We start from the raw sequence: 22,643 nt of genomic DNA, 5'->3' as shown, positions 1-22,643 counted from the left end.
TCTTCCACCCTACCACCCCACCTCTGCACGGCTCGCTGGCTAGAGACACATCCATAGCTCAACTGTAGGGCTGTGGGCTGGGTACGGGGCTGGATAGTGCTTTACTTAAACCATGGGGGAGTAATGGGTTGGGGGACAGGGGCATTGGTCCGCAGTTGAATGTGGTTTATAAAGCCCCGGGGTCTGGGTAAGGGCTTAAAGGATCTGCACACCTACGCAGGTTTTTTAATTTACATATTTCGGCTAATCAGACCTATGCTCAGGTTGTAGTTAGGTGGATTTATGACGATGGGAATTATGCGAGTACACCAAACTTCATGAACTAATGAGAATGACAAAGTTGGAAGTTGTCCAGATAAAACAAAACTAACAGAGATGCAGTTTGTACACACAGTCCAGAGAAGAGGAAGAGGAAGTGAAAACACCTGTACAGGTGTACCACGCGTGTGCTCAAACATGCATGAACTCGATAAGTTGATTTGAAAAGATGACATTGGTGGTTCATATCGGTGACATCAGATTGCGTATTTTATCTGTACAACACATAGAAATGACATGAGGAGTGAAATCCAGTGTGACCGCATCTTTAGAAAGTAAATAAAATAATAAACCAGTCAGAATTAATGGAACCAGCAGCAGTGTACAGAGCTTGATTGTTTTTGATTACTTTTTACAGACTTAAGTGATCAGCTGTCTGTTCTTTCAGCACTTCCCCAGACTTAAGCAGAAGTCAGATTAGTTTTATTGTATCGTGCTGAATATTTATCATTTTGGTCTGAGGATTGGCTAGATTGAGAGTTAAACTTTAGTCAGTAATAGTCTTCATAAATATGTAATAGACATTTTCTCCTGCTGTTAATCATTTAGGGGTAGAATCTTCAGGCAGCTTTGCGTGATACAGTTGTTTGGGATTTACTTTACAGTGTCCATTAAACTTCTTTTAGCCAGCTGAATTACTTCCACTGGAGTGAACGCCTCTTCACTTCATTTCACCTCAGTGAGCATGAAATTGTGTCAGTCTTACTTTGTTCTCAATAGTTCCACCTTGAATTGCTTTCCCTGGGTGGCAGGTGCTATGAGTTTAGATACAGCATATATACGTTTAATACCTGTGGATCAAGCCCTCATACATACACCATGCTGTGTCCTCGCGCAAGGTACTTAACCCCACCCAGTGAGACCTCACTGACCTCAATGTAGAGGAAAAGAGAATTTAGCTACAAAGTTCAACAAAGTGTCATATAAAGTGGGCTTCACCCGTACAGTGTCACTGAAAGAGTCACCTACAACTACAGCGAGACTCAAAATGACCACAAAGTTTTGCAAAATGTCTACAAAAACAGGCAAAACAACTACAAAGAGACATGAAATGACTACAAAGAGATGCAAGAAAACTACAAAAAGGTGCCCAACAACCACAAAGAGATGCAGAAAAAGTACAGAGAGTGACCACAAAGCGATGCAAAATGATCACAAAGAAAGACAAATTAACCGCAACAAGTGGCCAGGTCATTTGTAGTTGATTTGTGTCTCTTCCAGTCTGGGTGTCTTGGGAGGTGTGAGGGGCCTTTTTATATTTCTCTGACCAGGGTGGACTTTGGCTCGCTGTTTGGCACGTCTGAACCTTTCCATATTTACCTCGGCTTTGCAGCCAGCTGGTTTACTACAAATCATTATATAATAATTCTCCCCGTGCTTGCGTGGGTTTCCTCCGGGTGCACCGGTTTCTTCCCACCATAAAGACATGCATGTAACTAGGACTACAGCTGAAAATTTGCCGACTGGCTAACACTGGCGCATTTACAGAAATGTTGATTCATGTGCATTGTCCTAATCAAATAAAATCAAATAAAAAACAGAAGATCCACACAGGACATGCTGAAATGCAATACAGAGACAAGCAAAATACACACACACACAACAAACAGCAGTTGCAGGAAGACACACTTTCTCTAAAATGAGATCCAAGGCCTGCTGTTCCTATTTTGAGCCATTTGCTTTTAAAAATAACTTCCTAACAACATCAGTTGTTGGAAAGTTCATGCAGGCATCTAAAGACCGTTAGGATTTTATTAGAGCATGTTTTCTGGTTTATTTTGGCTCCTAGGTTTGAAGTTAGATCGCTCAGGTGGGACATTGAGATCCAAACAACTTAACGAGAAAGAAACGCCATGTGTCTAATGTAACACAAAGTGTATCAGCTAGTTTTTTAATCCATGAAGAAAGATCCTTTATTACCATGAACAGGGTACATTTTTTGGAAGCTGTCCCATTGGTCAACTTGCTTATTAAGTGATCAGAACTTAATGGCAGATCAATCACTCTGGCACTCACACATGCAGACTCAGCAGTGTACAGTTGGATAGTAGATGAGGAGGAGCATTATCCAAAGTAGAAAGACTGACCCTTGAGCTTTTATTTTATAGCCTGTAGTCTACCTTCGAAAATTTATATATCATTAAATTGCTGATGTAGCCAGGTCTATTTGTACGTAGATTACTATATCATTTTGAATTCCACCTGGAAACAGGGAAAGTAGTCCCTGTAGTTAGTTTTGCCTGATAATTGTGCTGATCTCCTGCAAAAGAAGGAAAAAACTTGGTCTCAGATCATTTAAAATCAAATTTCAAGAGCTGCAAAAAGTTTGCATTTTATCACCTTTGAGCCAGTTCAAGTCACCTATCAGCACAGCTTTATTTTTGTGCCTGAATTGTCAAATTCAACATCTCCTTTTGGCACAGATAGTGATGGATTTCATAAAACCATGACATGTTTGCTGGGTTTTGTGTGGACACATGCTGCAGGCATCTGAGAGACAGAGAGAGAAACAGTCAGTAGTCTCACAACTCAGACAGATAGTCTACTATTTTACAAACTTTGTTATCTTCTTCTCCTCCCTCCTTTATCGTAGTCATGCAGTCCCACCTCTTGCTGCCCTAATATGGGGGCATCTCTGCCCTCCGGCCAATCAGGCTGCTGGATGCGTCCCTCCTAGAGATGCCATGGGCCTGGGCCAGGCCTGAGGTTTCAGTGAGGGGAGCAACAGGCTGGCTGGTGACAGGGGGCAAAGGCTTTAGATAGAAAGAGGGGGAAAAGTTTAAAAAATTACAATAACAATTAGTTAAGGAGAGCAGCTGAGGACAGACAGGACGTGAATGTTAGAGAGAGGGAGTCATTAGGAACATAGGAAAACAGAGAGAAGCTGAGATTTGAGCTGCAGGTGGAGGTCCGTCACTTTTGAACCACTGGAAGAGGCACGCTGAGACTGATAATTAAGGTAGGCTGGATGGATGTGATTTAATAAAGTGTGCTGATGACACAGTGCAGTCTGCTGACACCTGAGGGCTCTGTGTTGTTGCTCTGTGCAGAGAGGGAATCAGGTGTTAGAAGTCACGGTTAAAGGGGACTGATAAGCTTGCAGTATAAAGCTTCAGCGGCATGCCTTTGTTGCTCTGGGTCTGGACTCTGTGGCTGTATGTTTTCATTTTAAATCAGCCTGAGAATGTGTTCAATTTTCTGAAATATTGCTTCAACATTTGGCAGCTCAGGAACTGCTGCGAGCTATGCAGAATAGTTTATGTAGCAGCCTGCAGACTCCACATTGCTGACTTGGGAGAGCATAACAATAGCGCGCTGTTTAAATGCAAAGACAGTTTTAGTAGGACAGCTGCCGCTTGTGTTTATTCCAACATGCCAGTTGCTGGTTACAAACACTTGAGCGTTCACTGAGGTGTATGGTAACTATTTGCAGTGTGGCATGTCACTATGACTCCAACTTTATAAGAGTGTTTTGTAATGTGACCTGGGTCAAATAACACTTGAAAATTATTCATAGCATATATTTAAGCCTATAGGAATGTCAGATGGATGGGGCATCCAACACTTGGAGCATCACAACAATTAGTAAAGCAACTTAACTCTAATTTATCATAATAATAATAATAATAGGGTGTACAAGTCAAAAATAAGTTTAAATGGCCTTGTGCAGAGCAGAGCTGCTGGTGGCATTATGCAGCCATTTCAAATAGCCCCTGTCTGAATGTTACACTGCAGCGACAGCTGCAGTGTGACGGTCATAGGATCTGTTTGCCCCCCAACTACAGCTCCACCAGCCTGGTATGTACATTGGCCCAAAGTGGGTACAGAGGCTGCTGTAGCCAAATCACACTCACTCTGTGATGGAGGACCACCAACACATGTGTGGAACCAGATTACATGCATGCAATGGGTAATTTTTGGGCCACAGTAATTGTAATGTAATGTTCTTACAATATTATTATTATATTACATCAAACTAATCTAAAAGGCAGATTCTACTTTCCAGCAACTTTTTTACAAGGGCATTGCTAGTTAGGTGTTTTTTCTGCCTTTCGTTATCAAATATATTCCTGTTTAGCTCCTTGGAGGAGGACATTTTTGGACTGATTTACTGTTTTCTGCTGCTGGTGATTTATTGCTTTCAACCAATTGTTTGAAAGAGTCCAGCTGTATATAATATAAGACACAGACTGATATGCTTTTATGAAAGAACTAAGCCTACATTATTTATCAAGTTAAGTCTTTTCCAATGTCTGCTAAGTGGTACTGAAATTCCAGTGAACATGACGGCATTAGCACGGACAGTCAACAGGCGTTCACTGAGCTGTGTGGTAAACAATTTGAGATGGCAACAAAATGGGATAAATACTGTGAAGCTACTCTGAGGGCCATGGAATTCCTCATCAAATGTGTCCAAAAAGGGTTCTCGCCTAACTCAACATGTACAGCTGAGATAACAACAGTATGTGCCTTCCCTGTGTTGCACCACTTATTCTGTTGCTGTCACACTAATCATGTTTTGAAATGAATTATAAAATGGCAGATTGTCAGCCGATAGTGCTGCAATTGTTGCTTAAAATAGTTTGATAATAATTGTTATAATAATTTATTTAACAACTGTAATAATTACAGTTCCCTGAATTAACCCCCTTATACAACTATATGTACTGAAGCTTGGCTGCAGATGTTAGTATTTTTAGTATGTTCTGTCATTGTACGCTCTCAGCATATTTGATCATGTTTAATATGTTTGTCCATATGGTAGTTGTTGACGTCTCCCCATCATAATAATGGCAGCTGCCAAGCCCCTCTTTACTGCAGCTTGTTTAAACGGAGGCCAGTAAGTGAACTCTCCTCTAATTCTGTCTGTACATATTGTTACAGGGCTCACAGGTCTGAGTATGATGCTACAAATAAAGTCTTAAGTGTCAAGTGTTGTGTAGTTTTGTTGTTGTGGATGCTTTAAGACAACATAATCTGTTATTTTGAGGTTACATGTTGCCGGAACAAAATGGAAAAGCAGCAGGTATCATTTGTGTGTGTATCCATCGAGCCGAGAGTGATGACATAGAATGAAATGATGGATGATAATGGCAGTTTCCTGGCGACAGACTTTGGGTGGTGGTGGTTGCGGTTGTGGGTGGGGTTAATTGTAGACCAGGAAGTAGGGTCAAGAGTTGATTGGGCAGTTCAGGCGGGAGACCTCATGAGGAAACCTGGCTTGACGTACGTACAAGGGTGAACTTCCCTCAGAGAGCCGAGAGGATTTATCAGGAAGGAAGACTCATGTAAACAAATGACTCGAGAGCACATGTCACGTGTTAATATCTAATACACAATTTAAATATATTTATTCTAACACTGAGAAATACAGTTTCTCAGTTTTAGTGTGTTGCAAATTTTGAATCGCTCAAAAATGACCACACGGTGTCTCTCACCATGTGTCAAGTGTATCTGTCAAGACTATCTCGGTTTCCTGTTTACATGGAGGCATTTCCTGTCCAGAGCCCCACGCCAGAGGATGTGTCTTGTTTTGTCCATCTGATGTTTCAAATGGCCAGGAGACGCGCTGGGATCTATCCCACTAATCTCGAACGGTTTGGACATTATGCTGTTTGGTGGATGCTTTTATCTAAAGTGGCTCAAAGCAGCAGCGCTTCATACATTTTCAGCCATGGCAGTGGCAGTGAATTGCATTTGCTGTGTGTATAAAGAGGGGTATGCGTAAAAAACCCCATTTCAACTGCCAATTACATGGGCTTTGTGGATTGTGTGGATTGACAAATAAAACTCTCTTTCTCTTGAACACCAAACCCTAATAAAACTTCATGATAAAGCGATTCAATGTCATTATTATTATTATTATTATTATTATTATTATTATTATTATTATTATTATTATTATTATTATTATTATGTCAGATGCAAATGACTGCAGTATATAGCCACAACAAAGCCTGGACATTTTGTTTGTGATGCCCTCAGCTTAGAAAATCCCATTTAAAGGGGTTCTCCGGTGATATAGTAGGCCTACTGCACTTCCATTAAAATGTTGGAAGGACAAGAGACAGAATGAGCAGAAATTTAAGCTGCTGAGGCTAAGATATCTTGACTTTTTAGTCTGGGTCAAACTCCAAAAACACTAAATCCTACATTTCTCATAATGCAACCAATAGCAAATGCCCACTTCTTTCAAGGTTAGCTTCTAGCGTGTAATGCTAGGGGCTTGGAAGGCTCTCCATTTCCATGTTTTCACAGGCGGAGTTGCATTCCTCATGACAAGTAAACTGACCTTTACCGTAATCTGCTCTGACTACCTACACACAGTACACAAATTGCATGTGAAGATAAATCAATAGGTATACAATTCTGGGAAAGTGTGGAACAAAAGTGTTGCAATAAATTTATTTAAAAAGGAAAAACAGCCATATACTGCTGTTTTATTCATGCATGTGTGGCCTGCCTCAGGAAACTCTTCAGTGTTCCCGCTTCAGAATAAACTAGAGATACTGATTTCTAAATCTCAGTGTGTTTTTTTTAGAACTGATGTTATTCGTTGGAGTATTTGCAGTCAGTCTCGTCTCTAGAATAGAAACGGTTTCCCTCCTCTGGTCTTGTGATTGTCCTAAAATTAGACTCAATACGTTTTGTGTTATGCACTCAGGCTGCCACCAGTTGTGAAAAAGTGTTGCGTATTTCCTCTGTGTGTTTACTCTTATGTAAGTGCGTGAGGAGAAAATCCATTTTTGTCGATATCTGGCCTCTGCTGATAATACCTGCGGCCACAAATAAATCACAAACACATCCTCAGCTGTCTCTCATGTGCTGCATCGTTGCTGCAGTGTGTTATGTCAAAGAAATGTTATCAACGTTTTAATAGCAGATGGGTGGTTGTTTTCTTTGGGTGGACACCTGATGCTGAGTCCTGCCATTACTGAGCCAACTATAACATCATTAACGTGTCCACCTCTAATAGGCTTAGAGCAGCAGGGTCCATTTCACAAGGTTGCTGCTGTAAGTCAGAGCAGGACAACAAGAACTATTCAGCTCACATCGCACCATAACAATCCCTGACAGAAGTCTGGAGCGGTCTGCAGAGTCACAGTTATCAGCCGGGCTTTTGGCTGTCCTCACAGAAAAACAACACTTGTTTAGACTCTTAGAATTGAGCAAAGGTTAGGATTTCTTGGCTAGCAGCTTCTTGCAGTTGTGCGAGTGATAAATTAGCAGCTTACCGTTGTTATACTGCTTCAGTACACAACGGTTGTCTGTACGAAGAGTGTGACCTTACTGGACAATCCGTAGACATTGGAAGGGTTTTAAAACCATTGGCATTGGACAGAATAAAACTTTGTTACTAAACGTAATTTGCAGTTTTGGAGAATTGTCCAATATTGACATTCTGGTCCCTCAAAACAAGGGACCTTGTTTCATTTCCTGTTTCCTACCAGCAACATTGGTTTCTTTAACCATGAAGGGGAAGTTTCCTGAACCTTAAAGTCCCTCTCCACACAAAAATATTTGATTTTCTTATGTGTTTATGGCCTGGGCTCCTTGAGAGCCCACATACTGTACAGCTTATTGCCTACTGATGTTATACTCCTTGCAACCTATGCCCTCAAATTTGTGGCAGGCAGTTTTCTTGTCTTCCTTTCCTGACATTGATATCTCTACAGTGGCTGAATAGATTTTTACCATACAAACTGCCTTTGAAATGTCCATCTCCCTTCGTTCTTTTGCAATTTGAATTGCGAAGATTGCCCTTACCAATCTCTTACAACGAGGACATTGGGAACATACAGATGACCCCGAGCTGGGAGTGTACAGTGGAACAAAAGTGAGTTGGCGTGACACAGACTGGCCCTGAACTCACAAACCTCCTGGCAGAGCCTGAGATACACAAGATGTAAGCATTTAAACTTGAATACATTTTAAAGAAACATACAGGGGAACAAGAAACGGGGGCAGCTGTGGCTCAGGTGGTAGAGTGGTCGCCTACCAATCAGAAGGTTGGTGGTTCGATCCCTGGCCCTGCAGTCCCATGTCGAAGTGTCCCTGGGCAAGACACTCCGAATTGCTCCCGATGCTGCACTGTCAGTGTGTAAATGTGCGTGTGAATGTTTATCTGATGAGCATGTGGCACCTTGTATGGCAGCCTCGGCCACAGTGTATGAATGTGTATGAATGGTGAATGGTTCCTGTACTATGTAAAAGCGCTTTAAATAGTCATTAAGACTAGAAAAGCCCATTTACATTACATTTACAAAATGAGTAAATGCTAATACAGGAGCATGAGTGAGAAGGTGGAGGGCTCAGCGTTGTTGTATACATACAGGCCAAAGTTTTATATGGTTGGAGGATGTATGGAACATGTGTCACTATAAAATTACATTCATGCCTGCGCTGTTTTCATATGCTGTAGATTTGCATTGTCATATGGATTGTTTTGTATTGTTTTATAAGGCGCTGACATATGAATTATTTTAAATTTGGTATGAGGAGTTGCTTTTACAACTCTCACTATTGAAACGCTTAATTAGTTCTAACAGTGGAGAACAGAACCAGTGAGGTAACTGCACCCACAAGTGGGGGTGCTTAAAGGCATGGGATGAATAGGTGGGTTACTTTACACACTAACCCGATTATCGGCCATCGGACAGTCTGGCGAGGTCGGTGACCCGAGTCTGTTTGGTGTGTTCCGTGCCATCGACAGTCGGAGGAGCCATCGGCGTTCATTTGGGCCGATTTGACATGTTGAATCGGTCAGTGGGCAGTCGGACTCAATGACCAATCACCGGAAATGACCAGCGGGATGAGCGTGACGAACGCCTCTCAAAATCTGACGAAAATCTTTTAAACTGACTTTTGTCGATCTGAAATGAAGGCAGATTCAGCAACTGCACGGCCTATTTCTCGCTTAAAATGTTTTCAGAAACAGGTTTTGGTGAACTATTTTCATAAAATATGAGATCGTATTCCAAACGAGCCGCCATTATGGTCTGTTTTGAAATACGGGAGAAGCCAGACCCACGTGACTCGTTCGTCCAATCAGCTAGCGGTTTTAATGTTTTGGTCGACAATACAGATTAGCGCCGCCTGCTGTTATGGAGACGTATTACATCTTGCGCACGCGTAGAACGTAGGCTCAAGTCGGCGTCGCTTCGGTGTGTTCCGAGGCACTTTTTTGACCAACTCGGGGAGGCGGTCAGTCCGACTTTTTTTCTGCCGACGGTCGGCCGCCGGGTTGGTGTGTCAGAGCCTTTAGGGATCGTGATGTTAGGGCAGATAGCATCTAGCGCCAGATGGCTGGACTGGTCCTTCTCACTATGAGAGAAATGCTGCAGCCATGAAGCTTCTTGGTGTGAATATGTAAATATACTTAATTCCTTGTTCCATACTTTGATAACAAATCTTAGAATGATTGCATGTAAATCTGATATAGTAAAACAAGGCTAAGCCTTATGCACAAACTCGGTGCTGTTGAAAGATAACAGCACAGGCCTCTCTACAATCTCACTAACAAACCCACCTGCATTATCAAATCTACTCACGACAACATAATCCACCTCTTGTTAGACGAACTGCAGAGTGGCTGACAGCGCCAACAAGCTCTTTAGCTTTCTGGTTTGTGCTCTGATCTTTTCAGAGCCCATCAAAGAGCAGTCGGGCAGCAAGAACTGACACTCTTTAGCTGCATAGTAGCTGCCATAGATCCTATTAGCATCTTACCCACTACATTATTATGGATTCAACCTTTTTTTACCAATTGGACAGATGACTATTCATTTTAATTTATGAATAGAATCACTGGGAAATAAAGTGACATTTAATTAGTTTGTCTAGGAGCGTGCAGCATTCCAGACAGGAAGCAACCTTGCTTTCACTTGTTTGTGCTTTTTGGTTTTAGCCTGCTAGATATTCTTTTGATACATTGGTGTACGGTGCAAAGCACGGATGTGTGAGCATGCATATTTTTTATGTTGATGTGTTCCACTGCAATAATATACACATCTTGACACCCTAAGTACCGTAAGCATTTGGTACCTTAGTTTTGTTTTTTTCTTCTTCTTTGACATTAAATCTGCTTTGCACAAGCGTTTTTTTCATGGCACAGCTGTGTTGGTAAGCTCTCTGATTGTGATGGTTTCAACAGTATGGACAAAGACGAGCCCTCTTTTGTTTAGTCAAGCCTGGCACATGGAAGAGGGACGTGATCAACAGTAGAAATGATCTTACTGTGACTGGGATATACAGTATGTATCTGCTCTTTCAAATAAAGTTATAGGACCAGTTCTCAAAGCAAAGATGCTATTCATCGAGGCAAATGGCGGCCCACCAAAAGCCAGTTCTGTAAGATATTTATGCCTGTTAAAAAGACGTTGCAATAAGTGCAATTGCTCTTGAGTGGAATTGTTGAGTCTTGGTAAATTTGATTTTGAGAATGTGGTCTGGGCCTAATCCATATGTAAAGTGTCCTGAGATAACATCTGTTATGATCAAATAATTTGAAAAAAGAAATTGAATTGAAAGTGTCTATTAAATCAACTCATCTCTAAAGAAATCTCAGTTTCCCCGACCTTTAGGTTTGATAAAACCTGCAGTTTCACCCTCTCTCCATATGTCCTACTCAGTAATTACATTAAGACAGGAGGGCTGTTGCATCCTGCACACACTTAAGATGGAGAGCGATACAGATCCCACTATGACATAGTCTACGGATTATATAGTCATACAACATTCACTTTCAACAGCAATCGGTATGGCAGAAGGTTGAGGGGCGGTCATCAGGCATGTGGAGGCCTGCAGATGTGTGAGTCTGATCTATAATAAGACCGGCTGTGAAGCATTTCAAATCTTCACCACCTCCTCCTCTGTCCATTCCTCTTCTCTGTTCAGGGAGTGCCACCTCCTCCACCTGCTGCTGTCTGTCTGTCTGTCTGTCTGTCACACAGAGCTGCAGTGTAAAGCTGCTGTCAGTTACACAAGTCTAACTGCAGCTGATAATACTTAAACTGAAATATTCTGTTTTTCTTTAGAGGAGTGACTACAGTTTATAAACTCAGAGCTCAGGAAACTTTTCATTTAGATTTTACAAAAACATGTTTTTTAAAGCAACACTATGTAACTTTTCCTGCTTCGGTCCCCCTACAGGTTGTCTCATTGGAACTACAGCTGCAGCTAAAAGTTACATAGTGTTGCTTTAAAGTAGAATTCCGGCCAATTTTTACGTTAATCTTGATCGCTATAAATATGCGAGTACTTTCGATTGAAAAAAATCTGACCTCAATCGGTCCTAGCAAACTGGAGCTGCTGCAGCTACCTCTAAGAGTTTCCACTGAGCTGTGATTGAGGCACAAATGCACTCTAAAACTTGCCCCGACAACTGGTGTTTTCAGCTAAGTGGAAGCTCGCAGACGTAGCTTTTTTTTTCTATCGACTGTACTCACATATTTATAGCAATCAAGATTAACGTACAAATTGGCCGGAATTCTCCTTTAACTGAAAACTATACCACTTTGATAACTAAGATTGCTTGACAACAGTGTCATCCTGCACATTACTGTGACTGTCTGCTGTAGGTTAATGAAACACAGCAGTGAGGACTTGGACTGCCACTTTCAGGCCATTAGTACAGCAGTGTAGTGGTCGCACCTGTTGTTGTTGTTGCTGCTGCACCTGATGCAATGCCAGTCACTCAGGACTAAAATAATAGTTAGAAAGCCTGGGTCTCAACACGGCACGCTGAACATCTCTGTTTGACAGAGTATGTGACCCAAACTGAATTTGCTGGTCAAACAAAATATCAGAATATCTAAACTATGTAAGATTTAGTGTTTAAAATGGGTTGAATTATCTGCACTATTTAAAAAAAAAACACCAGAATCTGTTTTCTAATTTTCATTAAATAGCCTAGCACAGAGACCATTAAATCATACCGTTTTTCATTTGTAGATGTTGGGTTTCTGGATCTGCTCAGTTTCCACAACAGATAATTACCAATACCATCAAATAAAAAATGTATAAGAGTCTGAACATTGGGCCCACTATGTTATATATTATTATATCTCTTTATCGCTGTAGAAGTAGCAGAGTCAGTGATCTACTAGGGCAACCCCTTCTCACTCTGAACTCGTAAAATACGGACATTTGGACAGTGGCTGTCAGCGTCTGAAGCGACAAAAAAAGCGCCCTTCATCGGGTTTGTAGAACGCACCAGGGAGAAAAGCAGCGACTACCACGACTCCCACGTGTCATGGAAACAGAATGCCCACCCACAACCTTTTCCTTACCCTAATTGCGTCAAAAGTGACGCCAATAGTCCTGACCAAGCTCGTTTAGAAGTGCATTTAGATATGCCGCTAAAGGAGACTTTTATCGTCAATAACAACGACAAAGGCACCTGACCAAGCGTCTGTATATATTACGAGATGGGAGTGAGAATGTGTTGACCAGGGCCTCAGGGATGGTTTTGATGTCTCCGTTCTCTTCCCTTGAGAGTGTATCACTTTATGTGTAAAGGGTCTATCTCTCCAAAACTTGTTCTATTCCATGACTGTGACTGATACACTGACCACTGGGCATTTCGTGAATGTGTGTTATGTGTTCCTGTGACCTGCTGGATACCAGATACCTCCAACCCACCCAAACAGGCACGACATGCACGCTGACACTCTACACGTCCAAACACACACACGCACAAATTCAAACACACATGTAAATACACAAACACACACACACACACACACACACAGCTAGCTAAGCTACGGCAGTTAAAAAAGTGATCACATGAAGGAAGCACTGTGAGGAAGGTGATAGCTAAGGGGCCACAGCTATGGAAAGAAAGCCAAGTGATTCCCGAACGAGTTATGATGGACTGATGGTAAACCGACCAGGAGAGGAGCTTCTATACATTCAAAAGACTTTTCGGTTAAATCAGTGACTTCTTTAAATAATGGCTCTGTCCAGCGCTGCTGTTTCCATAGTAGCCGACCAAGTTACTGTGTGGATATACTGTTGTAGTTTTTAATTCTCACATCATAGTTTCTATTCTTAATAGTATTCAAACATTCTACCAGCTAATGTGAATTACATGAGGGTTTCTTTCGTTGGTGCTACAAACACTCGGCCTCATTAGTTCCTGCTGGCATAATTTCTGCTTTTATAGCGTGCATTAGCTCTCAGTGATGACTGATCGATGGATAACAAATGTGTTTAAAAGTCTGAGTGGACATCAAAGCGTCCGGAAGCAAGCCATGCGATCTGGTCTAAGGTCCAGTCTGCTTTACTGTATTTGGCTGCACCAATAACATTCCTCCGAGCCCTAAATCAGTGTGAAATTTTTTTTTTCTTTATACTACTTTTATACAGTGGTACATTTCAGTGCCAGAACAATCATGTCATTGTGTGATTGACTACTGTAAAGCCCCTTTCCAACTGGACAAAAAAAACAACACTTAAGTGGGAAAGATTACAATAGGCATTCATTCCCAGGACAAATGACTCTGCAGTAGTCACGGGTATTTATCGGCTCCAGCTCCAACGCGGTGCTAATGCTATCTCAGCCACAAATTATAGCCGTCGTCATGCAAGCGGCATTCGAACATCATTTCAAATTAGTCGGTACCCAAGTTTTATAGAGAGACTGAATAAGTTATATAGGTATGTATTATATGTATAACTGATATAAAAAACAAGTAGCCACCGTAACATTTCAACTGGCCTCCATGCTGTCATGTCTTTGTGACATCTTTGCAGCAGCTTTCTGGGTATCTGTCGTTGTTGGCTTTCATTACTGTAAGTGAAACAGTTCACTGTTGTCTCATGGCGTCACTTTAATCAACTGCGTCGTGGACTGGTTGGTGCTGGTGCTGTTGTTTTCAGCTGTTCTCTACTGGTTTCTATTGGCTGTATACAGTATAAGCCATACTTCTACTTCTTCCTCTTCTTTCCACTATTTCAGAGCACTTTCTGTTTCCTGGAAGTGACATTCAACTGGACTTTACTCTTGCATTGCCAGAGCTTCCCCCACAGCGCTGTGGAGGAGGGTCTGGCTAGTCCACACAGCATTCCGGCATGGGAGAAAAACGATCTCTGGTTTATTGGTATTTCTTTAAACCAATCACAATAGTTTTGGGCGGTTCAAAGCGCCGTACGGAGCCACGTTGCCTCTGCAAAATAGCCTCGGCAAGGAACTTGTTTTGGTGGAACATGTACGTTCAACGGTTGTTTTAGTCGTGCAACAGAAAACTCAGATTGGACAGATAGTCTAGCTGGCTGTCTGGATTTACCCTGCAGAGATCTGAGGAGCAGTTAACCATAGTCCTCAGAAATCCACCGGAGTTTAAAATTCCAACACAAAGAAAGCGGAAGGTAACAGACATCTGGCAGGAATTCCAGCGGCAACAGAGCAATCCCGGAAATTAAACAACATTGATATGGACTAACTGGACTTAACCTTAACAAGCACATTTAGTAGACATATTGCTAATAATGCTCATAAAATTTGATAGCCACCAAATTCTTAATTTTTTTCAGTGGTATTTGTATGTTTTTTTATAATGACAATGTCACTTCTGTCATGGATGATTTGGGGCAGTTCGAGTAGTACCAATGGTTTCCTAAAAGTGTCTGAGTGGAGCGTTTGGAGAGGCTTGTGTAGCCGGTGCAGAGGCATGACCAAGACTACGGAAAGAATCTCAAAACCGCCATCTCAAAAGCTTTAGACTGACAGCCATGTCACTGTTTGAACTCCATATGCACAAGCCTGTCATGAACACCCAATGCTACACCTTCTTAAGAATGCTACTGGAGCTAATTTTCTGTTATACGATACAGTCCTGTTTTGATGGCATTTCAGTGGTGACTGGTGTCATCCTGCATATAGACTGTTTTTATTAAATGTCCATTGAAACTAAATCAGAAATGTTCCTGATTTAATTTAACTTTTTACAGATAATTGCAGAAACATACCGTATGTGTCAGGTGTGAAAAATATGGTCATATCTTTTAATATTCTATGCACACTCACATGCAGTGAGAGCTGATGATGCAATTTCAAACTGACCCCAAAGTAAAATGTCTGAAGCAGAAGTGGAACACATCCAGTACATTTTTAATTTAGAAGTAATAGAAGAAAATTGGACACTGAGATCCTCAGATACAGTGCATTAGTTCCCAAAGTTTCAGGAATTAGTTGGGGATACACAATCACAGGCAAGGGCAGACAAAACACATCATGTAGAAATTGTGAAAAATAACCCTTTCCATAAAAAAAGAGAACAAAAATCAGTAAAGTCATCCGTTTTGTCCTCTTTAACCCATTATAGGATAAAGTTGGAGTAGCACAATCAACGATTCCTTTTTCTATGTACCTCATTTCTGTCCTGTTTAAAATAGTTTGAGGTTATTGGACATATGTTACATTTAATTGAAATTTAATTGAATCCCTGTTTATGTGCTTCTACAGGACAGTCAATTAATTTAATTCCGCCAATTCAGGAAATGGCTTCCCATTCTTATTTTTAATGTATGACTCTCCTATGCAATGTGATGAAAAAGCTTAGAATGAATGCACTTCATTGCAGTCTCCTCTTAATTGAACTAGATAAGCTCTGAGTTACTGCAAAAACCAGAATCACCTGAGTTGTTTTTTTTCTGTTTCAGACTCTGACAGAGACCAAGAGGACAGCCATGTTTTCAGCCAGACCAGAGATCCAGCCGTAAGTAAACGCAGACCCCCTTCTGCTCGTGCAAATACATAAACCAACCATGCTACTGTCGTTGTTATTTAGTAAGAGGCGTAACGCCAAAGTGAGTAGGTGATTTTAGGCCTTAAAAAATGGAATAATGACGAGATGATCAACACACACCGAACGGGGCTACCAGGCTCAGCTCCAAGGGCCCAAGAGCTCAGGGGCCCCTAAGCCAGAGCCTCTGCGTGAAGTCGCTGTTATTAACTTGTCGCAAAGTCAAAGGGCTTAGTCAATCATGTCAATAACAAAGACCCAAAAGTCCTACTGGAAAACTAAAGGAATAGCCTAAATATTCACCTGGAAGATGACACAAGAAAGAAATCAGGATCTATTTTAAGTGAGTGCTTTTTTCCCCTCAGTTTATCTATAGAATTGTAGAGGAGCTGAGTACTCTGTGCAATATTGGCCCTTCAACTCTGAGGGAAGAAATCAAAAAAGCAAGTGCAAAACAACAGCATTATAATATTATTAAGCCTATTATCATCATTTCCCCGATGTCAAACTGAAAACAAAGGTCTACATCAGTATTCACTGATAAGGAGATGTTTTATTTCTGTGTTCTCGGTCCCTTTAAAAGCCCCATCTGTCCTCCACATAGTAACAACATGCTGTACTTCAGCTCTGAATACGGTGCAGACGACACTTTAACTCAGTGGAGCGATTCTTATACGACATGATGACTGAAATCATTGTCCACAGATGTTACCGTTTGCTTTTCAGCAGAATAATTGACTTTACTGAGGATGTTATCTTGCTCTCATCTAATATGTGTAAAATGATTGCATTATTATACTTTATGAAGAGATTTGTGCATTATTATTGATTGTGTACTTAACCATACACAGGGTACTAAATAATTCTAGCTATTCATGTTTTGTATGTGTGTGTGTGTGTGTGTGTGTGTGTGTGTGTGTGTGTGTGTGTGTGTGTGTGTGTGTGTGTGTGTGTGTGTGTGTGTGTGTGTGTGTGTGTGTGTGTGTGTGTGTGTGTGTGTGTGTGTGTGTGTGTGTGTGTGTGTTAAAAAGAAGAAGAGATATTTTGGTTGGCAAAAATGAATCTTAATGAGTAAACTATCTTTTTGAAAACATAAAATGAATATGTATAGCAGTAGTTCTTTTGGGAATCTAGCTCACAATCTGCACTTGAAATGTGTAGTGGGTACGTGTCTCAGTGGCCTGGTGAAGTGCTAGGACAGGATGTTTTTACAAGATTAACCATGTGAGAGTTTATGAAGCAAGTAGAGGAAGGAGATACGGGAGGCTGGGACATGACACGTTTCCTTCAGAAAGGAGGTAAGGGGTAAAAAAAAAAAGAAAAAAAGAAAACAGATTCAGTCCAACAATAATGATCCAGCAGAGAAATTCTGTTGCAGTCAGGGGAATAAAACACACACATCACAAATAAAATCTCAGGATAAAAATGATAGTAAACATTCTGGAGGATTCATATTAGTACATAGATTAAGTTAAATAAACAGGTCATCAGGAGAGAAATATAATTTACCCCCTCCAGCTAAAACCTTCTCCATTAAGAGAACTGTATCCCAAATCATGAAGTTACAGAAAGTTAAAATAAATTCAGTCATAGAAGAGAAAACAAGGCCATCATTAATGTACAGAGGATGATGATGAGTTTACCTTCCTCAGAGATAAGCCACGTTGTCATTTTTACTGCCTCTGTGCTCTAAAGATGGAGTCACGACCACATCCTCGAGTTAAGTGGATTGGTAGTAGCAATGCATGGTCCGCATACAGAGTACCTCAGAGTACAACAAACCCACAACTTTGTATGCCTCACACACACACACCGTTACATATATTCAAACCTGGGAGCCTGGAGCTTCTCAGTACAACTGGTTTTCTTCAGTTCAGTAGCTTCACTGGAGCCGAGAATGTCAGTGGCTGTTAAAATAAATTTGCGTCTCGGTCCCCATGTGCTTTACATTTTCTCCTAGAAGCTGCAGTGCAAAGCTGCTATAGAGAAACAGATCATCTTTTTAGTTGAGTTAAAGGGTAAAAGCACACCAAAAAACTGCTGCTGCATGAATATTTCAAAGTGACTTAACACTATCTTCTACTGTGTTGGTAGGTAAAAGACAAGAGGCGGTCGCCCCCCTCTAACAGATCCCCCTCCGCCCCACAACGCAACCCTCACCACAGCGGCTCCACAGACGAACAGGAGAGCCCAGAGAGAGTGGTGAGACACACATACACACATACACACACACACACACACACACACACAGGAGAACCCATTTATAATACATGCATCTGCAGGGATGCTAGTATGTGCTGTTAGGAAATATGCTAGCGATGCACCCGAGTCTCAGGAAGGAAAAGAAACAAAATAAAGTTTTAAGATTTGAGAGAAAACCAATCTTGGTAAAAGCTGTTTTTTTACAGTTGTCATTTAAAATAGTAGAAGATATCAACTTGATTCAGGGGTGGAGTAGTCTCACATTGCCAGCTGTGGCGATAGGTCTGGTTACACCACAGATGCATTCTAGGATAGGGGGAAAGAAAACACTCTGGGTTGTTTGAATTTTTTTAAACCAATCACAATCGTCTTGGGCGGTGCTAAGCTCCGGACGTAGCAACGGTGGCTCTGCAAAATAGTCTCGGGAAGAAATTTGTTTTGGTAGAACATTTGCACCCAGCAAAAGAAATCGGCACATAAAATGTTAAATTAAGTTAACTGTACCCTCAATACTGTAACGTGAGCTCTTTAAATTAGTAATTTTTTCTCACTAGTGTAAGAGCCAATCTGTCCCAAAACGTTCCAGTTAGAGAGTAAGGACCGTATTCTTTGTAAATTATTTCCTGAAAGAAGCAAGCAGGCCTGCCTTGTTGACCGATCCAAATTTTCTTCAAAACTTGCCTTTTCCAGCATGTAGCTATAGCTATCTCAAAGGTTGTGTTTGTTTCCCGTAGCGTAGAGATTTTGAGAACAGCAACACACCTAGAGCGGACATCCTGCGCGTGAGTCAGGTCACACTTTATCCTGAAATGTACTTCCGTTTGATCCAGACTAGGGGGGAAGGCCTTGACAGAATCACAGGTCGGTTCAGTTTTATGAGCTACATTGTTATTCGGATATATTTGGACAGGGGAATGCAGCATTGTGACTGACATCGTGTCCCCAGCAGCCAACAGACACATACAAACTGGATCACAATAGTCCAGGCCCGATCTGCTGAGGTCATTGTCCAGCACATAAACAAGCTTTTATTTCTCCCAGCTCAGCACAGATGCCAGTCGCGGCCTTTTCACGCCGCAGCAGGTGACCGCCAGCTGCTGGACGCAAAGTCGACAACAAACATCATCTGAATGAAGCAGATCTGAAACCAGCTGCAGGTGTCGGTGTAAACACTCTGACCCACATTCATGGACTGAAAAGTAGCACGTTAGCGAGTTTAGTTTAGAGTTTTTGTCAAATGAAGCTGGTTTCCAACAGAAAGGTCAGTGCAGATAGCAGGCATGTCGAAACAACAGAAGCTGAGCGTTAAAGGGAAAAGACCAGTAAAACATCTGTGGCAACTATACATTAATATACACATTTCCTGTTTACATAGTACACCCTCATAGTGTAATACTGTTGATTACATGGTTGTATGAATGTCATATCTTTTTCTGTTAGTGTCATAATGAAATAGCCTATTGTGGACGTTTGTTTAGATCAAATAAATTTGATTTATATTAAATGGTTTTACAAGAACAACAGAAATCTAATTATATGACACTATCACATGTAACTTTGGCACCTCCAGCAAAGCCATGTTATGCATAAATACAAAATAAAATAAGAACCTTTGCTATCACCCTCCAAGACATTATTATATTTTTTACTTGCAAAATGCAGTTCAAAGCACATTACAAAATAAAAAAAAGAGCAGACCATTTTGACATCAGTTGAAATATTAAAATGCATTTTAATATCAAAACAGAAGGGGAGTAAAATAATAAAAGGTTTAAAACAAATTATTATAAACATAACAACTTTCACATCATCATCATCATCATATGAATAATTGTAATCCTCTAAGATTGCCCAGTAGGTTAGATAATAAAGAAATTAGAATAACAACAGATTTAACATAGAAGCAATAAACCCAAATAATTACTGGCGATAACATTTAAACGGCACTTTTTTGGTTGATTCTGTGTTGTTCTTTTGGCCTTATGCCATCCGTCTACCCACATTTAAATACATCTCACTATACTGTCCTTGCAGTGAGTTGCTTCTTCAAAGCTCGACATTTAGCTAACAGTGTAGAGTTCTCCAAAAAAAACACAAGCCATAACTTTTCTTGGGGTTCGACGAAGAAACTTTCCTTTCCTTATTGTTTTATACTGTAAACTGTTACAAAGAGCAAAAGACAAACAGAAATTAGATGAAACCAGTACAGATACCCAAAGTATAGTGCAAACCCACAACTTATAGCAACAGAAAATGCTCAGTCATAACTAAAAGCCATGCTAACTATCAATTTAATGATTTGACATCAGAAAACTCCAATAAGCCAAAGATATGCCAAGTACATTTTTTAATGATATATACGTACATAGTGTCCAAGGCAACAATATAGGAAGAAAAAATGCAGCAGGAGAAAACGGCACTGGCACTCTGCTCTGCAGCACACTCAATTGACTTATGATGGAAATTTACAACTGAAAGGGAAACTAAAGCTACTGCTGCTGGTTAGCCTAGAGGGGCCACTGCTGCACACACAATTATGTTGAAAAACCAAACTTTTTTCTTAATTTACTTCAGAGAGGTCAGAACACTCACCCTGTGTTGCATGTGTTGTCTGCAGGTGCAGAAGGAGAAGCTTCATGCAGAGCTGAAGCAGGTGTTGAGTCAGAAGAGAAGTCACCTGAGAGAGTCCACCTGCCAGCTGGCCCAACCAGAGATGGACTCCGAGACCACAGACGAACAGACAGTAAGCGGCCGTCTGATAAACGCTGTTGACGTACAGGCTGAAATTACTTTTGTTTGTGTCAGTGGTTGGTCAGCAACTGGAGAGCATAGCTTTCCCTCTGTTTTAACTACCATCACTAATGTTTAAGGAGATGGAAGCACACAAAGTCCTTGTTTTCCCTTTATGAGCCAAGTTATTTCCTTCGGTCATTCTCTGGAAAAGATGATGTAATCCAAGAACAGAGTGACCTTTCCTCTGTGACAGCTTAATGGATAAAATGGATTCACAAGTAAAGTGTGAGGTGACTAATAACTGTACAGTAAATTCTGCACTCACTCAAGCAAGTGAAACAAGATGTAAACCCCGTTGGGCCCCAAAATGGTGTTGACAGTTTTGTGGACTTCAGCAGCCACAGTGGTGTTTTACTCCCGTGTTTTAAATGTATCACTTCCAATTTAAACAAATACATCCAAAGTGTTCCTTTTGACTTGGATCAGACACTCTTAAACTTTAGATTTTTTTAGATTTAGCAGTTTAATAAGACCAGTGACTTTATACATTAAAAAACCTATTCTGCTACTGTGAACTGCCGACCGAGTTGTCTAATTACTTTAGTCCTTGGTTAATTAAACCATTAAATTAAACACATAATGCACTTTTGCTCAAGTTACATTGGTCAGTTGATAACATGTCACTTTGCTGTAACACGTGGAAAATCAGGGGTTTTATTTTCAAATATGAATCTATAGTATTACTGCAGTCTGAGATACATATATCTAACATAAGATTAATAATGAGAGACCAAAACAAAATGGAGATGAAACGTGTGTGTGTGTGTGTGTGTGTGTGTGTGTGTGTGTGTGTGTGTGTGTGTGTGTGTGTGTGTGTGTGCTTGTGCGTGTGTGTGTGTGTGTGTGTGTGTGTGTGTGTGTTAGTGTGCAGAGGACGCCTCCCAGTCCGTGGAAATCGTGGTGGAGGCGGAGGCTGGAGCCAGCGGCTACAGTGTGACTGGTGGAGGACAGCGAGGGATCTTTGTTAAAGACGTCCTCAGAGACTCACCAGCCGCCAAACATCTCAGTCTACAGGAAGGTACCTGCAGTCACAACTGATTTATTTAGGGAGCACTTATGGTAAACATACTATGCTTTCAAATAAAAACACTGCAAACTCTGAGCCATGGTCTTGTGAATAATTCCTGTGTTAGCAGCAGGTGTATGCAGTGTTGCAGTTCCTCAGTGTGACCACCATGGGGCAGTGAACATTGGTACTGAGCAGACAGACAGCAGGAAGTCAGTGTGCAAGTCACGCTTTTTTATAGATTATAATGAAGACAGGGCGGAACAGAAAAGAAAATATTTAAGGGGGAAAAAACTGATTATGTTTATTTTGTGAACACAATGGGCAACATTTCAACTACAGATGGTGGTCATCCTCAGGTAGCTACAAGTGAACACACCTGTATTTAATTGACCATGATTAAATGTTAAACCATTTTCTCCTAATTAGCTTTTAACTTATATTGCCTCATTCTTATTTTCATAAGAATTGTAACACTTAGGCCATACATAATATTTCTTAAAGATTATAGGAACTATGACCACACCCAGCGTGTCAATCCGCAAAGTAACCAGTAACTAAAGTTACTAAACAAATGT

The 22,643-nt window shown here is 40.9% G+C and overlaps 1 protein-coding gene across 1 annotated transcript in view; it reads left to right on the top strand.

Annotated features, from left to right (window-relative positions):
* prx (periaxin) overlaps positions 1–22,643 on the top strand; it is a 46,226-nt gene that overhangs the window by 3,403 nt on the left and 20,180 nt on the right. Inside the window, 4 exon segments of the mRNA XM_039823190.1 lie at positions 15,982–16,037; positions 18,159–18,266; positions 20,884–21,009; positions 21,924–22,077. Of these exon segments, the coding sequence (XP_039679124.1) occupies positions 15,982–16,037; positions 18,159–18,266; positions 20,884–21,009; positions 21,924–22,077 (444 nt within the window).

This window comes from Perca fluviatilis, chromosome 2, assembly GCF_010015445.1.
Source record: "Perca fluviatilis chromosome 2, GENO_Pfluv_1.0, whole genome shotgun sequence".
NCBI lineage: Eukaryota > Metazoa > Chordata > Actinopteri > Perciformes > Percidae > Perca > Perca fluviatilis.
The sequence above is the reverse complement of the archived record's forward strand: the minus strand, read 5'-3'. Positions and strand labels throughout refer to the sequence as shown.